Raw genomic sequence first — 21,690 nt, forward strand, 5'->3', positions numbered from 1 at the left:
GCTCCTTCCTAGGCTTCACAGCAAACTATGGTGGTGTCCATTTGTTTCTGTAGCACCAGATACGGACTTGATTTTGTTGCTACTGATAATTACAGCTTAGCAAAATTATTCTTCCATGTTGATAGCTTGTTATCCCTTTAATGCTTGCCAGTGCCAAGCAGTAGCCATCAGCGTGTCTTCTAAGTGATTCAAATCTAAACACTCTTATCTTTGAGCATGTTTGTGACTTGCTCCAGTAACTGGCCCTACCAATGTCTTTTATCTTTAAAGAAAATCTCCTATGTCGACTGTCACCCTGTGTAGTAAGGAGTGATCAGCAATGTTTCTGTGCCAGAAAACACTGGCTTACAGCTTCACCTACTAAACTGCCTGTGAAGGACTCTGTGTTTTTTAGATAACGCTGAGAAGTAACTGTCACAAAGTACTTGCTCCTGCAGCTCCCCCGTTGGCAGCAGCTTTTCCCCAGTTTTCCACTGCTGACACACAAATTGGGGTTACTTGGCCTTTGTATCACCAGTTGTCGTCTGAGCTTCAAAGCGTAGTTCTGCTGCTGCAAGCCAGAACTACTTTACTAAAGATGTTCCTGCTCCCCCACCAGGAACTGTCAAAGAGACTGAAATTTGTGGATGTCTTCATTCTTCTAAACTACCAGCATTGAGTGCTGACTCTATTGCTCTATCCCTTCTCTTTCATTGCTAGCAGGTCGTAAGAGACAGCAGAGTTTTCTCTGCATGCCTTCACTCTGTCCAGTATTGCCATGACAGTCTCCACCCCTTTCTCACTCTAGTCCTTCACACATCTTGTCACGTGGCCAAACTTCAAGCGATTGGGCTTTCCTAGGGAATGGGTGCTAAACAGGAGGTTGTAGAGGACAGTACGATCCACAGGGAAGTCCCCTCTGCTCTTTCCAACTGCCTCTTCTAATACTTGATCTTCATTTAGCAGAGATGCCAAGGTATGTTCCAGTAGAAGGACAAATTATATAAGGAAAACAGTAGTTTAAATTAGTAGTGCATATTGCTGTAAACTGAAGACAACATAGAGCTGTATTGGATGAGTTAAATAACACAGAATCCCTGCAACTTGTAATTCCAGGCTGAACTCAAAAAAGCACAGTATTTGATATTACAGTGTTGACTTGCTCGATCAGACAACTCTGACATGCTGGGAGAGATCAAAGTGGTTACAAAAGTAGGAGTGCTTTGTAGAGTAACTAGTCATACAGCCCAGGAGAAGCAGCTCTTTGAACCAGGTCTGGTACACTCTCAGGACTGAATTGTATTCTGTTACTAAGAGCTGCTGTGTATGAAGTGACCATCATATGTGGTGATATTCTCTTTTAAAAAAAGAGAGAGTAACAAAAAGAATTAGGAAGCTTGTTTAAAAAATGAAAAAAGTTTAAAGTGGCAGCCCAAAGCCTAAAATGCTTTCCAAGAGATTGTCTTAAAGCTTCCATACTAGATGGTCAGAGCAAGTGCTGCCTCTGTCCTTTGAAGAAAAGGTTTGAGGAAACTTGGGAACAAAGCAGCAGCAACAATAACAAAACATTCTCAGTATGGTTCACATCAGGATAAGAAAGCTATTAAAAGTAAGAAGGCCCACTTATCTGTGGTTGAGTCCAAATGAACGAAATAAAAAGGGTGATAAACTGAAGTACAGACTAAGGGCAAAACAATTTTTTTTTTTTGTCCTTGGGGAACAATCATGCTGCACAAGATCTGTTGTTACAGGGCCTGCCGTAGGATAAGAGGGAAGCTCTTCTCATGAGTGAATAATTGGCTAAGAAATATGAAACAAATTACAGAAATACTTTAATTTGTATGTGGAGGGAGAGGGAGAGTATTGCTAGAGAAGAATGGGGAAGTCTAAAGAAAGAAGATTTTCTTTTAATACAGAAAAAAGGGATCAGGAAATTAAACTAGCAAATGGCAGTTTTGAAATAGTGAGGAAAGTACTGCTTCAGATCATACAGCTGATGTATGCAACTCACTGCTGCCAGCTGCTGTGGATCTTCAAATGTGTACCCCTTCAAAGCACCAGTTGGACAAATCGCTGAAAGAGGAGTTCATTGAGGAGTATTAAGCACAAAGATTCTTGTCCTGGCACACAAGGAAGTCCTCAAACCAGCAGGTGCTAAAATCTGTAGGATCAGATTGAAGAAATGTCACTGCATGCCTGCTCTGCCTTTTTGCCACTCAGAAATAAGATACTGAGCTGGGCGGGATTTTTTCATGGCCTGGCCACAGTGTCTTTGATTTCTGTCCTTTTTGGTACCTGGTAGGAAAGGCTGCTGACAGTCACAGCACTTGCTGATTTTTTTTTACTGAGAGTATCATGCCTGTGTGCATTTCTGCCAAGCAGGTTGGCAGTGTCAGGATGTCGAGGTAGAGCAATGCAAATGGCAGATCTGAGCCTTCACGCCCTTAAAGTGAGCAGGGGGCACAATGACAGCTTTCCAAAGAAAACATAACCACTTCTAACTTAGCATTCTTGTGTGCTGTCTGCATGACTTTCTCTTAACTGAAGGGCCACCCTAAAGCCATTTCTGCAGATAAGCAGTAAGCTTCCTCAGCTCAAAGACTTTTCTTTAAAGCTCTAAAACTGCAAAGAGCTTGCTTGCTAAGTACCTGTTTGACAGCTGTGACCATTTACAGGTAAGCCTCCACAAAAACACAAGTGACAACCTGAGAGCTGCCAGTAACTAGAACTTCCCTCTGAGGAAATCCATATTCCTGTTAATGTATTTTCCTCTGTGGCCGTTGTCATTGATCTCTCCAATCTCAAGGACTCCCGTAACCATAGATGGTTATGGAAGAGTCTCCTCCTTGGCAGCTCTTTGCACATTGCCCTTGCACGCCCTGAGAAGCCCTGAGGCCCCACTGAAGTCCTTGAATATCTACACCCCCTGTTGTTTGGGTACAAGGACTTGTTCAGCTAGAACTCACAGTGTTAGCATGTGGTGCATAGAAAGTTTCATTTCTTTGTGTTCTGCTTTAACTCCTGCCATCTCTTTTTTCCTAGTAGTCCATCTAACATGAGATTAAGAGTAGCCTCACAGTGCACATAGAGCATCTCTAGCTTTACCCTTTTATACTCTAGACTGATGAGACTTTGAGATGAAGACCAGATTAACTATATGAATGGTTGTATTTCATAGTCCTGCCCCTTTTCTCCTTGAGCATGGGAGCTGGTAGGACACTGATAAAAAGAGAAATAGATTCCATTCTTCTGCCAAGAGCTGCAGAAACAGTATCTCGTGGAAGTGGTTTCTGCTTTCAGTACTTTGTCCCCAAAAGAAGAGGGCCCAGTGTTCTGTCCTGAAAGTGGGGAGGCTGAATCACTGTTCTCATTCATAACGTAAGTCTTGGTTACTTCTGTCTTCTCCAGACAGATGGAGCAGTCCCATTTCTAACATTGTGCAGCACTTTCACTGATGCTGATACTTATTAAAACAATCTCCCCATTTAAAGCTTCTGTGCGCACAGTCCCCGAAAAAGTCTTTTGTCCGTACCATAGTGCTTTGTGAGCTGTGTACGTGCTGGTCGTTCCTGCGAGAACTACAGGGTAACCACAACCTTTGCAGTATATTAGTATGCAGGATACTTCTTGCTCATCCTGGTCAGAAAGCAGTTGAATTATGGAAACAGTGGCATCTCTGCAGAGTAACTCCCGTTGTTCTTCATCTATTAGGAATACTCCATGATATGGCGGGTCCCCTCAGCAGACAATTTGAGTTAACCATGAGTGGGTGCTGACAGACTCCATTCTCACGCCTATATTCTACAGATGGAGTTCCCCTGTTTCCACCAACCCTCCAGAGCAGGTACTGATCCTGGGCTCCTCTAGATGTTGTCCTCTTGATTTCTTCATTCCCTAGTCTGCAGTCCAGGTTTTATACCTTTCTCTGTCCCTTGCAGCCTGTAGCCTGGGAACAGGTAGGAATATTTGGCCTGAGTGAATACTGAGAGCTCCTCTGGACTTGATGCTTGTGCCATTTGTCCCTTCTGTCTTGAGTGCTGACCAGTCTGCTGGCTTGTGCTGGCAGAAATGTAAGAAAAGAATCTAGGCTCTTACTTAGGGATGTGGGAAGCCCTTACCTCAGTCAGTATTTCCCCCTTTTGTGTCAGTTTGAAGACCTCCATCTGGTCTTGACTCTCCAGAGACATCTTTCCCACTGCTCTGGGTTATGTTACTAAGTTCTGTGTCAAGCCACATGAAGGGCACCGATTGCCTTCCCCTCCCTCTTACCAAGACCCACAGGCTCACAGCCCTGTTGCCTCCCCCGTTGAAAATGCCAGTCCTGGCTTGCCATGTCCATGCTCCCAGCCTGGTGCTGGTTGAGCTGCAGGGAGGGTGCAGGTGGTTCCTTCAGGCCGTAGGGAGTGCATGGAGCTAGACTGAGGGTTCTCAGGAGCTGTGGCTGTGCAGAGCAGCAGGGTGTCACCAAGCAAACTAACACAGGTACCTCTTTGATATGTTTATATTTTGCACATTTGAGTTCAAGCTGATGCAGAACAGTTTCTCTCCCAGAAATCCCAGTTCTTACTCTCAGACCGAACTGGGAAGACTAAGTACCTATTGCAGTTGTTCTCCCTGCCCTGTCCCATTTCCTTTTCAGCAGAACAAAGTTGTGCCAGGGCTTAACCCTAGCTTACTTAAAAGGATGATATCTGCTTTCTTTCGCTGGCCAGCTGCCTGTGTTGTCTTTCCCCAGACCACATAACTGGAGAATCCAAGCACCATATGTTAACTCTTTGCAGTCCCTTTTCATTTTTTCATTTTTGCAGTAGGACAAAACTGTGCAGGGAATTCCTCCCTTAGATTTGCAGCCATGGGGGAAAGCTGAGAAAGCTCGGGCATGATCTTCTCAGATATTTTTCCAGCTGGATCCCGTGGTATATCACCAGCAGTGACTGATGTTGTTTCATCATGACCTAGGCAACATTCTCAACGTGCCTGAGAAATAGTCCTCTGCTGGGTATCTGCAGGGCAACTGTTTTGAAGCTTGGTTTATGCCATTTCCATATTGTGATAGATTTTTCATGCTGAAATATGGCTTAGGACCAGTCCCAAGATTTGCCCCAAGGGTTTGGAAGCAATTTGATACCAAACATTGTAGAGAAAGTTCTCTTTATTTATCAGAAGTCTAGTAGACTTAGAAATGCTAGTCCTTGCAGTGGTCTGTCTGTAGACCTTCCAGTGGATGTAGGAATGCTAATTAGTCACCGTAAGAGTCAGCTATAAGGAAAAGACACAAGTTATACTGTTACAGGTTTGTGTGAATGCCTGTTGGATCCCATGACCAGCCCCTAATCACCTCTACTTTTGAAGTGCCTGTGCTAGGCTCTAGTGGGTGAAAGATAATTGGAGCTGCTCTGTCCTGTTTCTCGCAGGGAGGGTGTACAGAGGATAGTGGTGGCCAAAAGATTTGATCTGAGTGTGCAAAGTGAGGATGCTCCGCAGGGTTGGAGTATACTGAAGCAGGTGACTGGCAAGAAACTATTTTTCTTCCATTTTTAAACAATCAATCATATGTTTTATTAATTTACTAACTGAACACAAATTGTGAGGCCATTCCCCTAATATGAACATACTACAACTCTGAAATATTTTCTTTTCAGATATGATTTTTTAGTAAGTATTTCTGCCAGAAAAATAAGCATTGTGGATACTGTTATTCCAAGAGGAGCCAGAACAGCATCTTTCTCTAGTTGTTGCTTGGCTCATCTGAGCTTGTGCCCGAGAAGAAAAATTAGATCTGGAGTCTTCCCTGTGGCTGGTAAGGATCACATAGTGGTCCTTTGCAGTTGTTTCTATATAAGGTTGATTTTGCTATTTCCTCACTTCCCTCTTCTAAGGAGCAGTCCTCTTCTAGAAGATTGTAATTAGTCTTATTTTCTGTAAATGAGCTCTGAAGCTCAGGTTGAATCCCCGCCCCCATCAGGTGAGGAGGCTTCATGGTGTCCTAAAGTTGGGGGGGAAAAAAAAAAGGAAAAGAGCATGATTTCCAGCTGTCTTAAAGCTAGTTTAAATGTACAACCCAGCATTAAAACTTAATTGTACTCTGGAATTGCAGAGAGAATGCCTTGTGTAGAGAACTCTGCAAAAGTTTTCCCCTTTTAGATTCAGCTAACTGCCGATTTCCACTGCTGTGCTGAAGCACTTGGAGCAGAAGGGTTTAAAGCTAACGAATATGGTTTTCACATACTGCATTTGAGCTTTCAAGTTAAGGCGAGCTTCTTAGAAGGGAGGACTTCTGCACTTGCAGAAGGCATAACCTGCACAGTCACAAATCTACATCATCAGCAATTGTGGTATAAGCCTAGGACATACCCCTTGTTCATCTAGGGACTTCTTGGGTTAATGAGAGAAGTTGAAGGCTCTGCAGAAAAAAATTATTAAATTGCCGTGCTATGCAGTGCGTAGCATGTTAATCTCTTCTAGTGCATCTAAAATGACATTCAGATTACTTAAACTGATGGCAACTTAGTGAATCTAATCCCTGGGGTAGATGACTAAATTCAAATGCCAATGCTTTAATAAACTTAATGGGGAAAAATCTATAAATCAGTTCTGTGTTTATTTTGTTTTTATTTTTCTTACCCTGGAATTGGCTACATTTGGGGACCTTGAAACGAGGCCAGTCTGAGTCAGAATGCTTATGACAGCATTACTGGAAGAGTTTCACCTTGCTCCATGGGGTTGGGATATAGGTTACTCGTCATCCCTGCCTACTAATACTTGTGAACTATTTAGAAGAAGGAATTGTCTTGCCACAGACATACATTACCTGATGTTGGTACATGTTATATCTTTCAGGTTTCTCTGTGACAGTCAGAAGGATTTGGATGAGCTGCTGGATTGCCTGCACCCACAAGGAGTAAGGGAGAGCCAACTAAAGGAGCGTTTGGAGAAAAGGTGAGACTGCTCTTTTTTTTTTTTTTTTCCCCTGTGTGCCTTCTCAAAGTGTATCCTCGTCACAGCAAGCCTTTCCATTCCTGGGGCAGCATTCTGTGCTTTGCTTTGATTGTGCCTGTGCTGAAGAGGGGAGGGTACTGATGAGAAATTGCTGTTTTTCTTGGGCAGTAACTGCAGGTTATTGATAAGTAATGCTCTAACCTGTGAAGAGGTTCTGTCAGTCTTTAAATTGCTCCTTGCAACTGCAAACAGAGGCAGTGCTGTTTCACTCACTACCACATGCTTTCAAGCGTCTTTCAAAGAATGTTCTGCACTGGTGGAGCACATAGATCACAGCGGATACCACTTCTGCCCCGGTGCCTGCACAGCTCGCAGGACAGTGGCCTGCTTGTATTCAAAGGTTGGGTTTGATTTTTCCAGGTATCAGGACATCACACATTCTATCCATCTGGCTCGGAAACAGAACTTGGGCCTCAAATCCTGTGATGGCAACCAGGAACTGCTGAACTACCTCCGAAGTGATCTAATTGAGGTTGCAACTCGGCTGCAAAAAGGAGGCCTGGGATATGTTGATGTGACACCAGAATATGAAGCAAGAGTAAGTGAAGAGGCAAAATAGTGCTGAGCAAGACAAGCACAGTCTGATACTTTCTGTGGAAGGGCATGAATCTTTTGTTCTCAGACATGAGGATCAGGAAAATCAGTTTTCTCATGTGTCCTCTCTTTCTAAACTATTATTTCAAGGTTACACAGCTGCTGGCTTGAGGTCCTTTTGGTGTAGGTGAGTCATAATGTTGGAGCTGGGTGTCCTGCACAGGTGTTAAATTGTACTATTTCCTTCATCTGGTGGCGGACTTCTTTACGGAGCATTAGCAGAACTCTTTGTAGATGACTTTTAGCTTCTGCGTTAAAGCCAGTATGTCTTGTTGAGACAGCAGTTTTCCATTTTGGAGGGTGTTTTTTCCTAAATCGAGCCCACTTTAGGCTTGGGGTAATGACTGTGTCCCACTTTCAGGATGTAAAATATATTCTGTTTGTGGGTATGCCAGCACAAGGAAGTTACTGTGAACTAAAGTATGAATTTTTAGTGCTCTGGCTAGTCCAGCCTAACGCATGTGAGCATTACTGGTGCACTGAGTGTCTTTAGGAGGGGGTACATCTGCTTGGTGTGGGTAGAGTACACACTGCTATGACTAGTGCATCCTAGTTGTCCTCCTACCAAAGGACAACATGGTCTGGCTTGGAATGGTTAAAGCTCTGTTTAAGCTGCATCCTGAGTCACTGCGGAGACTTCCCCGTGTAGATGAGACCCTGAGTGTTACGAAGAGGGGAAAAGTGAAGTCACTAAAGGAGTGGAAGAAGGGCTTAGTGCTTGGTCATCATGAATTTGGGATTTTGGTGAGGTGGGTTTTTGGTTTTGTGTTGTTTTTTTTTTTTTTCAAGGCACGATGCTTTTTCCTGAACAGTGCTGTGCATGGTCATCAGCTGTGTATGAACTCCAGCAGAAGCAGCAGCAATATCCTGATAGCCAAGTACAGTAGATAACAACGCTGCATTAAGCATCACATGTGTCCGTTTGCAGCCCAGACCCACTTAAGACAGCACAGAGTAATGTCCAACTGTTATGTGATCATATGCTCTTCCTAACAGGTATACTCACTGGAGAGCTTGAAGGATTTTGGAGAGTGTGTGATTGCACTCCAAGCTGGTGTTGTTAAGAAGTTTCTGCAAGGCTTCATGGCCCCCAAGCAGAAGAGAAGGAAACATCAAGGAGAGGACTATGTTGCCAAGGCCGAGGAGATAGATGAAGACAAGAAAATGGCAGAAGAAGCAAAGGTATTGTTCACTTCAGGGCTCTGTTTCGGTCTTGTAATATAACTCTTTGAGCAGGGCCAATACGTTTCATCGGGTACTAAATCCTCAGCAGCATCTCCTCGTTCCATGTGTGGAGTGCAGTGGGTCTGTCATTTACGGGGCCAGGTGTTCCCTGTTTATTTTGAATAGTAAAGGAATTGGCAAAATGAAAATCATACTGAGGAATTACACTTAATTTTCTCTCCGTGAACAGGAAATGGGTCAAGTCAAATATTTGACTTCCTTTGTGCAGTTCCTCACACAAATTGGGTACTTCTATTAAAACATATTATGGAGCATTTTTACAGAACTTAACAAGAGTTGTATCTGTCAGAGAGGACTGGTGGTGGCTTAATGCCTTTGATCTGAAAAAAGGAGACACACTGCAAGTGTGACTGCAAGGGAGTTAGGTTCAGGCAGATATCAGCATTATGCAGGAAGAGACACAAGTCATGGAGACACCCCCAGAAGATGCCAAACTGTGGGTTGCACACAGCTGCTCTGGGCAAACAAGCCTTATGTGCCTGCAGCAGAAAAATGGTATTGTGGGGCTAAATAAATAACCTTCCAAATCTAAGCTCAGAAGGGATAGAGGAAGGCTGTGAAACATTTGGTAGGGTCCTGCAGGCAGTTGGGCTGTAAGCAGTGTTGCATCCTAAGAGGATGTGCTCAGGATAGTGCTCAGGGGTAGTTTCTGTGCACTGAGTTGAATGGGACATGCCCATGGCCCACTGCCCCCTTCAAAGTCCTCTGCCCTCTCTTCAGCAGAAGTACCAAGATGAGAATTGGATCAACGGAAACATTTGAAATGCCCAACTTAAAAAAATAGATGCTTGACTGGTGCTGGGGTGTGGGGGTTTTTTTAAAGCTGCTGTCGGTGTGTGCTGAGCTCTGAACATCAAGTATTTGCTATGCTGTGGCATTGCCATGTTAGCAGGATATTTGGATAGGCACTAGAAATTTTCACATTCCTCAGTTGTCCTGAAGTATTTAAACTCTTCTAACTTTGAATATTGTAGTCCTTAGTGCAAAGGTAATGGAAGGCTACCTTATCCTGAAAGCTATCAGCAAAATACAGAGCTGTAAAAATTAGTTATGTCTGAGATGCAAAGGGCCTGGATTATCACATTTTCTGTATCTACAGCAACACCATATCATGCCTTACTCTCATGTGTCTCACAGCTGTGACAATAAGGGTTGTACCTGTAGGGCATACTTTAAGGATAGCATCGGATTTACTCTCTAAATGGGCAGTGATTTAGCAGTGTGAGCTCTGTATTTGAGCCCTGGTCGCTTCCCTGCTATTGCTAAAGCTTTATCGAATTTCAAACCCAAGGTTTTATTTGCCTGAAAACTGTGCCATTTTGGTCATGAACATTTGGTTAGTTTCTCCATTCTACCTTAGAGCATTGCTCTCTCAGTGACGTGGTTATGGAGCATTGTTCGTGACAGCAAGGCCAGGCTTCTGCAGCAGCCTTGGGTCTAGCAACTGCAGAACTTTCAGCTGCAGCAGCCTAGTTAGGCAAAGTGCTCTGTGTGACTAAAACATCTTGATTTGTACGTTTTCCTCTCTAAACTGTCATTTCTGAATATTGCTGGACTTCTAATCTTCAGTTACTTAGAATTTTTTTCTGGTGTTACCCCATTTGTCTGAGTGCAGCCCAGCCTTACAGGTGTATGGGCACAGGGGTAGCACTGCCAGTCAGTGTGTGGTCGTGCAGGTCTCCCCCTGGAGCACTGGCTTTTGTGTTGTGCAGATGTCTCTGGAGCATTTATTTATGCAGTGCTGGCTTTATCTGGCTCACAGTTTTCTAGACGTTTGTGGTGGTACAAGCAATGTACAACTTTTTTGTTGGGTTTTTGTGTTGGTTTTTTGGGGTTTGGGGGTTTTTTGCCTCAGTTTATCTGGAATAAACTTTCTTTCTGCCAGAGCAGAAGACCCTTGCAGATGACATTGAAAGAGCAGCCCAGATCTTAGATATAGTTATCCAATGAAAAAAACCTGACTGTTAAGTTTTTAAAGACAAATATCCTGCATAGGCCAAGAATTATGATGTCTTTTAGATCCAGAACTGCGCTGAGAGTACATAGCAGGTAAAATACAGCATAGCCATACTGGAAAAACATACTTAATGTACTTACTATACAAGCGAAATTGCAGTCCTGTGATACGATTATGTCTCATTTTCCCTGTGAGAAACAAGTTATGGCTTAATAGGCACCCGTTTGCTGACATAATTGTCTATACTGAGGGTTCCTGCTGGCTCAGCTACACAGCTAGAGATCACACTGCTGAGTGGCAAAGGATTGCAGTGTAGACCTGGCTTATGACTGTTTCTGAAAATCAGTCTTGTGCCTCTGTTTATGCAGACGTTCCCATTTCCAGTGACAGTAGCACTCTGGGCTATCCCAGAATATGGCAGGGAGTGTGTGACCTCTTTGCAGCGTAACTGCCTGAGCGTAGTGAGGCGCGTGGGTAGGTTATTCACCCCTGCTGCTTGCTGTCAGCAGTGGTTGCAAGGGAGAAGTCTAATGGGGGGGTCAGTCTTCACCTGCAGACAATACCTCAAAGAGCAGCTTCACAACCAAGCAATTACCATTTCAGCTGTCCAGAGGGATTTCTGTCACTTTAGGATACCAGATGAGAGCCTTTCTAGCTGGAGGTTTGTCCACCTTTACCAGAGCAGACATTTTCTGTTACTCTGAAGTTGAAACGTGACTGAGGACTTACCCTTTAGTATTTTTGTGGGGGTTTTTTGTTTTCCCTGCTGAGTTGCTCCTCTCCAGTCAGGAGGATATTTAAGTCACTTCTTTCAATCTCCTGTTTTGCCTAGTTGGCAGTCTGAACTCCCTTGATAATGGTACTGCTAAAATGCCATAGTCTCATGATGCTTGGGAAGCAAGGCTAAAAATCTGTTAAATTCCACAGGCTTGGGGAGAAAAATCTAAGCAAAACTTGCCAACAGCTTTTGCAGATTTATCTTGGCCCAGCAGTTACCCAGTATGTTAACAGCAAAACCGATGGAACAGTTACTTGGAAAATCAATTACACAGTATGTGAAGCACCTCAACAATGTTCTGCAAAGAAATAGCACAGTGCTGTGTAATCTGCCACAGTCGGCTGTGCAGGTTTCTGTTTGTCTTGAATGTATCGGGCTCCAGGTTCCACACTAGCAATGGCAGCAAGGATGTTGGCATTTTAGAACAGTTTGTGTGTTTTTCCAAGCATCTAATATATGCTGTGCTTCCTCAAATTCAGTCAGAGGAGAATGTGCAACTCTGCAAAAATCCTGGGTTTTGTTTGGCTCCCAAATTGCTGTCAGCTGCAGAGTTTAGTCTTTCCCATCTGACACTTCACTGTTTGTTTTTTCATTCTCCTGGGGTAGAAGAACATTAACTTGAGTCCCATTATGTCCCTGTCATGTCTAGGCCATCACCTCATTGTTGTAAAGCAGAGGATTAATGGAGTTGAACATGCGGTGGCTCTGGATTACTTCTCTGTTCTGGTGCATTTCCGATTTACCACAACGTTGTTTCTAAACCTCCAGAGCCAAGTTTGAGATTTCACATGTGGCTTGCTATGTGCAGACTCCAGCAGTTGCCTTGGTGCAAATCTCAGGTTTACTGCTTTCATCCTCACTTGCAGCTAATTCTGGGATTTCACATGCGCTGAGGTCATCTTGTCTCAGGAAAGCGGCTGGCTTCGTATTTGGGGCTCCAAATGCTTTGCCTGTCAGATCTGATTGTAGCTGATGTCATGGTCCCCTTTGCCAGCTCCGAGGACCAGGAGGACCAAGCGTGTGGCAGGTCTGGCTGATGGGCTCCGGTGCCTCTGCAATACCCACTGGAGGGCAGCACAGGCTGCTCCAATCCACCATGCTCCTGTGGTGCTGCCAGCTGTCTCCTGACTTTCATCCCACATTTTACAGTGCTAGATTTCTGCCTTTTATTTTCTTAGCCTGATGATTATTTGGGTTAGACTTTCAGAGCAAGAATTTAGTGGAGTTCACATAGGTTGTTTCAGCCTGGCCGTGAAATGCAAAAGGGCTCCACTGTTATGAACAAGCTGATCCAGTGAGGCTGGTTATGGATAAACCACAAATAGGACTGCTGAGGCTATGTAGAAGGAAAGAAATACAGAGTTGAGTTATTAAGGGTCCCAGCTAAAGGATATAAAAAAAAAAATCTTCAGACTGTAGTGAGCTGTGTCTGTGTGCTTCGTTGTAAGTTGTTAGGTCTGTCTGCAGGTTGCTTCAGCCATGGAGAAGTGGAAGACAGCAATCCGTGAGGCCCAGACCTTCTCCCGTATGCATGTGCTGCTCGGGATGCTGGATGCCTGTATCAAGTGGGATATGTCGGCAGAGAATGCCAGATGCAAAGTGTGTCGCAAGAAAGGTATGCGTTCCTGCCCCACGCCTGTGTAACAGTTGGACGCTGTCACCTCTCCATGCCCTGCTTAGGCAACATGCCCTTGTCGTCTGTCACTCTGTCTTTGGTTGTATTTTGAGTTTTGAGCGTCAGGATTTAGTCAGAAGCATTGATCTCACAGAAACATTTGACCCTGACTCCAATAAACCATTCTTACGAAACCAGTACACAGTCTTGCAGAACATTGCAGAGCTGCTCTCCCCTGGATATTTAGCATACTTGGACACAAGTCACCTACAAATCCTTCTGGGAACACTTGTGCCACTGTCCATTCCCTGGTTTCATTTTCAAGTTGGAATGGTCTTTGGGCCTCTGAGCCTTGTCAGTTAATCCCATCTTTTGCAGAAGGAAAGAGCAAGGGCAGGTTGGGAAGGCTGTTATCCTTTGTAGCCGAATGGGAGAGAGCGAGGTGGGATGATGCTACTTTGAGGCTAGAGTGGGAGTAAACTGCTTGATGAGCTTGAAGCCTTGCCCGCTGATAAGGCTGGGGAGGCAACCAAATAGGTGACAAGGGGCTCCCTTCCCTGTGTGCACTGTAGGATGAAGGGCTTTAGAGTCCTGCAGGTGGAGGGGGAAGTAAAAAGGGTGTCACCAGTGACGGACTGCTGGTATTTGTTCTGCCATAACCTCTCCTTTTGGATGGAAGCCTGGAGGAAAGAGCTTGGTAGTACATTCTGCCTCATCATGTGCTTTTTGTCTCTATTTGCTGAAACACTAGTGGGAAATGAGGGCAGACAGACCTCTAGGGGAATGCTGGGCCACTTTTGTTTACCAAAAGGCTATGCCATCCACCTCTTCAAAGAAATAAGGGCTGAATTGGTGCAACATCCTCCTTCACTGTAGAGCCTCAGGGATATTTTAAACCAATGCAAAAACTGTCCTGTCTGCTGTTGAGAGGGGATTCTAGGCAGATGTGAGAGGGGGCTCACCTGAGAGTAGATTGTAGTTGCACAGAATTTAAGAACTGGTATGTTAGAGAAAGAGAAATCACAGACTCGACATGCTGGCAAGCTCTCCGCACTTTTTTTTCCCCTTTCAGTAACTGAAATAGCTAGCTCAGGACTGTCTCCCGGTTTCCCTGTATCAGTGAGAGGCACAGAGAGACTAGTTCTGCTGCATACTGATTTTCTTCGTAGGCTTGCTACCTTAAGTAGAAGATGCTGTGCAGATTGACCAGATTAAGGCTAGAATAAAGAACAGCCGCGTTTCTAGTTTTTTGCTAAGCTCTTGGGCATCTTCGCAGTGAATTTCTCTTTCCCTTTGTTCGGCTTGAGATTTAGCCTGGGTGGAACCTATTTAGCAGGTTTCTACCTTTGCCTCAAATGAAGTCTTTGCAAGGCAAGGGACTCTGCATTGTTTTATTTGTGTTTTAAATGCTGCTGGTTTCCACTGCAGTGGTGGAACTGAGAAGGGTCCCTGCCATCAGAGGGTACTTTGCATCTTTCTCTTGCTTTGTCCTGACCTCCAGCACTGCAGCAGCTTCTGCTTCTCGGGTTGAGCAAGGCTGTGGCACTCCTTACAAGTAAGCTGCACTCTCCTAGGTGAGGATGACAAGCTGATCCTGTGTGATGAGTGTAACAAAGCCTTCCACCTGTTTTGTCTGAGACCGGCGCTCTATGAGATACCAGATGGTGAATGGCAGTGCCCAGCGTGTCAGCCATCGACTGCCAGGCGCAGCTCGCGAGGCAGGTGAGTGACCTTCCTTTCCTTTGCGTTACCACTGAGGCACAGTTCTAGCCGTGCTTCCACAAGATGACCAGAACAGCCTGAGACAGCCCCTCTAAAAGGTTTGAAATAGCCTAGTTAACTCAAAGGCACTGGAACAATAGAAAAGCAATTCTTTCAGGCTGTAACTTCAGCACACCTGTGTTATACTGACCTAAGACAACTTCAGGAGTTTTAATAAATAACTTATGTTTGGCAGTGAAAACGTGCACAAACGTGCACGTCAACCCAAGTCCTGTGCACTAAGGGCTGTTGTTTCCTTTGACTGAGCAGCTACTTGGGTTGCTGTTTTCATGGGAGTGTAGTTGGTACCACCGCTGCTCTGTAGTCCACTGGGCTCTTACTGTTGTGTTCCTGTCAAGTTAGAGCAGACATCACTCCAGGCTGCAGCTCAGCCCCTACCGTGCTACTGAAAATCAGGCCACAAAATGCCACTCTGATCATTTTCTGGACCTGATAAACCTTAACAAGACAGGAGCCCTTATAGAGCTACAGAGGGAACATGATTTGAGGAGGAATCAAAGTTGTTGTATGCAGCAGAAATTAGTAGTTGCCTCCTGACAGCAAGAGGTTGAATTGTTTTTTGAATTGCAAGCTGGAAGTTAAATGTATGTGAGATGTATTATTCTGTTTGCAATGTATGTCCTCTGCTGATTGTGACTGTGCTGCATCTACCTGCTGCTCACAAGGTGAGGCTATCAAACAGCATCTGAAGCATAAGCTCCCTTCCAGAGCAGCAGCACAATAAGAGGTGTACTAGTCTATAATGTGCAGGTGGTGTATGGCCTTAAAAGTATTACTTACTCCCTGGGCACCATTTAAGGGTTCATCAGGCTTGTGCAGAAATGACAGGGCTTCAGTGCAGCTGTTCTAGCCTGAGATCATAGTTACTTTGATGTGGCAGAGTCACCTGCAAGCTGCTTGGCTCCTGGATGAGAGCCATCAGGTGAGTAACACCTGTCTTGTTATCTGCTTGCTGCTCTCCTCTTCCTAGCGGAGGCAGGAAAAAAATGTCACCCTGGGAGCACTCCTCCCCCCATTGTGGGAGCTTATTCTTACTCCTTTTACTGCTCAAGATCCTCTTTCTCCAGAGGTTTGAGACTCCCACAACAGCTTTGCCTTTGTCCCCTTTTGCCTATGCGTGCTGTTTTGTCTTCCTGGTTTTGTAATAATTTGAATGCTTTAACAGACACATGCAAGAAGTCAGAGCTGTCCTGGGCAGGGAGTCTCTGTGGCTTCTGACATCAGCAGATGAGAAGTCTGACTTTTGCTCACTAATAAATCCATGCTTAGCTGTGAATAATACTAAACGAGGTTTGTTTCCTATAGTGCAAGTGTTGTGACAGTGGAAGGAGACAAGGGGAAAATATTCCAGCAGAAACAAAGCCCCCCTTTTGAAACTCCTTAGGCCAGGCCTGCAGACCTGGGTAAAACAGCAGCACATTCTCTTGGGGAGGAGTAATTGCACAGCAATCACAGTCTTAAAATCCGTTATCACGTGGTCAAGGTGCTTAGAAAAGCAAAAAATATACAGATTCAGCTGTTGGGGATTTTCTGCCCAGATGTTCAGATGATGGCCTGGGAAGTGCCCTTTTAGCTGTAGCTACAACTTGATATTCTCTGAAATACAGTGGGCTGCTTCAGTCTGAGACTGGGTGTTTATTTTACACTGAGGTGGTCAGCAAGTCCCTGCCTGTGCACAAGCAGTACAGAGGGCCCAGGGCCTCTTACACCGAGGCGCTGGTACAACAAATGTGTTTCCCTGCCTTACTCTAGGAACTATGCAGAGGATTCTGCTGAAGATGAAGATGGCGAAGATGAGGAAGCTTCTGATGAACCAGATGCTGAGGAGGAAGAGGAGGAGGAAGAAGATTATGAAGTTGCTGGACTGAAATGTAAGGCTTTGACCATGCAGTAACAGAAAACATTTAAGACACTGCCTTCAGTGTCCAAAGTATTGATCCTATTTGGGACTCGGGCTTTTCCTCACACAGGACAGGTTCTTACTTGGAAACAGCGGGAGATGTCACAGGGGAGGGCTGTGGGTGTGCTGTACATGCCCGGGGAGCTGGGGGGGACTCCTGTCCCTCTGTGATCGGGTCAGCGCTCGCAAAGGCTCAGACTGCGGGGACTCTCGCTCGCTGCTCAGCCCCTCCCCGGGGGACGCGGGGCAGGGCGAGGCAGCAGCGTTACCCGTTACTGAGACTGGCGGTCTCTGCACCTACAGGGTTTGCTGGATGCTGTTAATAGATGCTTCTGGAGCTTTAACCACAACCCCCTCTCCTTGCTCTTTCCCTTCCCACCACCTCATAACCTCTTAAGTGCAGGATTTCTAGTGATTTGGCAGGGAGGCATTTTCAGATAGTAGGACGAGCACTTCTCTGCCCATTGCTGTGGGAAGGCACACTACTCGAGGTGGAGTGGCCTGGACCACCAGCACCTGTTGGTTGCATGCAGAGACCACTTGGGATGCATAACTGGCTCATTCCTGGGCAGCGGAGTGGAATAAAAGAGCATTTTCTGAACTCCTCAATGACTGCTGCTCCATTTAACCACATTTTAGTATGTGTATCCACTCTGTTTTTAGAGGAATTTGACTTGGTCTCATTTGGGCAACTTGATGCACTGAAAAGATCAATCTTGAAATGACATGCTGCCAACATCTGCTTTCTGTCAAAATGCCCTTGACTGACATAAAATCAACTTCAGGTTGTCTTGGAATCCGGAGCCTGGGACCCAAAGGATTATCCCATGTTCTTTCAAGGGTTTCCACCCAGGTCTATCAGTCTTGATTCCCCTGCTTTATTCTGGTTTCAGGGATGTTCACTGATACCCTGGCTACGTACACTGCTTGTTGTTCTGTGGTGTATCCATGTCCACACTTGGAGTGTGTTCAGCCTGTGTTGCATGGCCAAGTCAGGAGCTGAGCCAAGGTTTCCAAACAATAGCAAAGAGGGTTACAGTCACTAAAAATAAAGCGCTAAATGCAACTCCTGGTTTTAAAGAGCATTAACATGGAAAGGTCACTGTGGAAAACTTTTGTTTTAATAGAGAAGTCCCTTTAATCCTCGTGGCATTTATCCTGAGGGATATAACCTAGAATGTTGGACTGTCAGACATTTAACACGTGCCGCACGCTTGACACACAAGCAGAGCAACAGCAGGCAGACGTCCCACTGCCCCGACACACGCTCCTTGTGTGGGGGGCCCGGCAAGATGATTTATTGGACAGGGCTGGATTAGAGGCCGCAGATGAAGTGCTACAGTGCGCTGGATACAGCTTGCTCAAGCACTTGTGACCAGGTGGAAGGAGCTTGGCTGGGGAAGGCGGCCAGCACACTCTCCTGATACAGAGGGGTCATGGGAGAAACTTAAGACAAGGGAGTGTGTCCGCACACTTGTATTTCCATCAGTGTGAGGCTCTGACAGACAGACCAACAAACAGGCAAGCGCCTTTCTTTGGGATATAATGCAGCAGTCCCCATCTTGGGGAATAAAATCCCGTTGTTTCCCACTTGCAGCACGTGGAGCAGCTCCTGGCTGCGGTAACTCGACACTCCCCCTGCACACAGTTCACTTTTCAGGGGGGCTTAGCAACTGGATTATCCCACTGTGTGGGCCACTTGTAAATGCTTGGAAAAGCACCCGTCCCCAAACTGGTGAGGAGCAAGGGGGCAGCAGGAAGCCAGGGAAAAACTGCAAGTTTCTGCTCCCAGTGCTTTCAGAAGGGATGTTGCAGTTACATCTGAGACAACTCTCTGTGCTTGCACTGCTTCCCCTGCCCTCCCTCGAGTCTGGAGGCATCAGGGTCTCAGCACTTGGTTCTGCAGGCCAGAGGCTTGCTGGTACGACCCTGGGCAAGCTGTACCTGTGGCAGAGGAGCTGGAAGCTCCCAGGCCTCCCTCGGAGCTCGAGGGTCTGCCAGTGCTGGCGTGTGTGACCACCCTTAGCAGGAGGCTGTTGCCAGGCAGCAGTGGCCTCCCTTTGGACAGGAGGCGACTATCTCATCTGGAGAGGGTATCAAAAGCACCGCTGACACGAGCGTGTGTTGGGTGAGGGTGGGCTGACAGGAAGCTGCCGTGTTGCAGCCGTCTGTGGGTTCAGTGGGTTCACTATCGCCTCTGTGCTGTGAGCGAGGCTCTGCCTGGTGTGTGTGGCTGGGCAAAGGCCTTGTGATCTCTGCTTCCAGGTTAACCCATTCCTCTAAGCCTATGGCTTATATGTTTCAGTGAGACCCAGAAAGGCAGCTCGGGGCAAGCAGAGCACAGCCATGTACTCCTCGAGGCAGGGAAGGCACCAAAGGAAGAAGCAGTCGCTGCACCCTGCCAGGGGACCCCGGCAGCGGGCTGCACCTGTCAACGGCGCAGACATTGATGAGCTGGTAAGAGCCAAATTGCTCCCCCGAGGCTGCTCACATCATGAGTTATAAACGAAACAGGTGTCACGCTTCCTCCCCTCCCCTTCCCAAAGAAATACCCTGAATCATATTGTGAAACCCGGGCTGGGCTGGGGGTGGGTTAACAAAGGAGGCATATCCTTAAGGGCCCAGTACAAACGGAGCACAGATATGCCAGGCATCTTTCCCCAGCCGCTTTCACACATTGTCCCCCTTGAGTAGCAGGCAGCCTGCAGCTTGTTAAAGGGTTTTAAATAGTATCCATATGTCTCTGCAGAGAGGTGGGGGGACTGAGGGGGTCCTGGATGATCAGAGAATGCCAGCAATGCTGGACCCTTGCTCCCTAGCCTTGGCCATTTTCTGACAGTTGTTGTCCATATGGTCACTCCCCAACCTCCAGGACATAATTTGGCCGGTTTAGGTTTCACTTGACATTTAAAGAATAAAACCATATGCTCCTGAACAGAGCAATCTTGTGCATGCGTGCATGCTAGGCAGGGTGGAGCTGCAGTGTGCTGTGCTGTTTGTCCTGGGGAGGGACACACCGCAGGGGATACGTGAGGATACTTCAGCCCCATGGGCCACGTCACAAGCCTCTACTAGATCTGCCATCTGTCCACCAACCGGCACTGGTAGCGCTGGTGTATCCTGTTGCTCTTCTTGAGGGATCTTGATCATGGTCTTTGAGCTTACTGCTTCTTACACTGGGTGTGGGTGGGCTGGCTAGTGGATCTGCAGTGTCCTTTTAGCTGGTCTGTTATAGACTGGAGGGCAACCAAACCAGCAAGCCCAGCATGGGCTGCCGCAGCTGGCTTAGAGGAGCGTTCAAGTGGGGAAAATCTTACTGGAGCAGCTGGGTCAGGGTCTCTGACAAAACACTGACATGGGGAAGAGGGCTCTGCTAGGGCTCTTTCACTTACCGATAGTCCTGGGAAGAGACTGAAGCTGGGTCAGGAATAGTACCTGGTGTTGTGGAGCCTTCCTGTCGCCTGACGTACCCTAAGCAGCGATGCCCCACGAGCTGCGCGCTCAGAGCAGAGGGGCTGTCCCTGTGCTGGGGGCCGACCTGCTGCGGATCCCCAGGCAAATGGCTGACCTTGTGTTCAGCCTGGGCACGGGACAGCAGGGCTCGAGGCATCAGCTGCTCCTCGGTATTTAAAATGGCAGGGTTGGCTCTGCAGCGTCAGTACAGCAGCACAAGTGCTTTCTCCCTCTGCCTCTCGCGTGCTGTCTGCTGGAGAAGGCAGGGAGCGGGGATTTCTGCTCTCCACTTGCTGTCATTTATTCTTTGGCTGCTTGTTTGACCATGTTGCCTTTGAACCTATCTTGAAAAAGCTTGCTGTCCCCAGAGAAAAGACAGGCTGTTTGTGAGCTATTCCCACCAGTGCTTCTGCATGGGGCTTCCGTTCTGTAGCTCAAGCTGCCACTGCATGTCTTGGCTGTTACCATCAAAGGTCCTGCAGCAGAGCAGTTTGCCTTTTGATTATTGTGGAAGATGGCTGTATTTGAAAGACTTGAACTTTGTTTCTGCAACAGCACTACATATCCCCAACCATTGAGACTCTAGTGTGTAAGCAAGAGGATTAAAAAGAAAAGCTTTGCTAAGAACCAACTTCCTTGGCCTCAAAACCATTTGCTGAACACTGAAGCCTGGAGTGGTTCCCTCCTTTTAACAGCATCCTTTCTGTGGGCAGGTCCTTCAAACAAAGAAGACGGCACGTCGCCAAAACCTCGAGTTGCAGAAGTGTGAGGAAATCCTCAGCAAGCTGATCAAGTACCGCTTTAGCTGGCCCTTCAGGTGAGGGCAGGTGGCCTCCCACGCTGCGGCACAGGGCTGTCGCAGGCCGCGTGTCGGTGCGGGCTGGCCCTGCTGCAGTCCTGCCCAACCCGCTTGCTGGCTGTGAGACCGGGGTGTCGGAAGGAAGTTACAGATAGGAAGAAAGGGAGTGGAGCTGCAGAAGAAACCACCACATTGTCTCAGTCCTCTGTTGGACTGGAGACCTGGGGTCCTTCTGAGGTGGTGTAACAGAGGGTGGTAGGCCGTGGGCCAAAGAGAGGAGGCTGGGGGGGGGTGTGTGATTTCTGCACCCCCAAGATTTTCAGGGCGCTCTCTAGGCAGTGTCACGGAGGGAAGGTAGCTGTAGCTGCCACGTGCCAGTCCCCGTGCCTGGACCAGCTCTCTGGGCAGAGGGACAAGCCGCTGTCCCTCCCATCGTGGGGCTGTGGCCACCGTGGGGCTGACGTGTCTGTAGTGCCGTCGAGGTGCTGCCTGGGCTTGTTACGGGCGTTCAGGGGTGCGGGTCGGGGCTGGCGCTTGAGCGAAGGGGGTGGAGGTGATTCTTGCTCCCCTGCAGCTCTGCGCTGGTGCG

At 46.8% G+C, this 21,690-nt stretch overlaps 1 protein-coding gene across 1 annotated transcript in view; it reads left to right on the forward strand.

The window, feature by feature from the left end:
* BAZ1B (bromodomain adjacent to zinc finger domain 1B) overlaps positions 1 to 21,690 on the forward strand; it is a 50,814-nt gene that overhangs the window by 26,891 nt on the left and 2,233 nt on the right. The window contains exons 11-18 of the mRNA XM_074845444.1: positions 6,820 to 6,918; positions 7,339 to 7,516; positions 8,569 to 8,754; positions 13,020 to 13,167; positions 14,742 to 14,889; positions 16,702 to 16,820; positions 19,155 to 19,306; positions 21,016 to 21,119. Coding sequence (XP_074701545.1) covers positions 6,820 to 6,918; positions 7,339 to 7,516; positions 8,569 to 8,754; positions 13,020 to 13,167; positions 14,742 to 14,889; positions 16,702 to 16,820; positions 19,155 to 19,306; positions 21,016 to 21,119 — 1,134 coding nt within the window. The remainder of the gene's footprint in view (positions 1 to 6,819; positions 6,919 to 7,338; positions 7,517 to 8,568; positions 8,755 to 13,019; positions 13,168 to 14,741; positions 14,890 to 16,701; positions 16,821 to 19,154; positions 19,307 to 21,015; positions 21,120 to 21,690) is intronic.

Source organism: Strix aluco, chromosome 19 (genome assembly GCF_031877795.1).
Source record: "Strix aluco isolate bStrAlu1 chromosome 19, bStrAlu1.hap1, whole genome shotgun sequence".
NCBI lineage: Eukaryota > Metazoa > Chordata > Aves > Strigiformes > Strigidae > Strix > Strix aluco.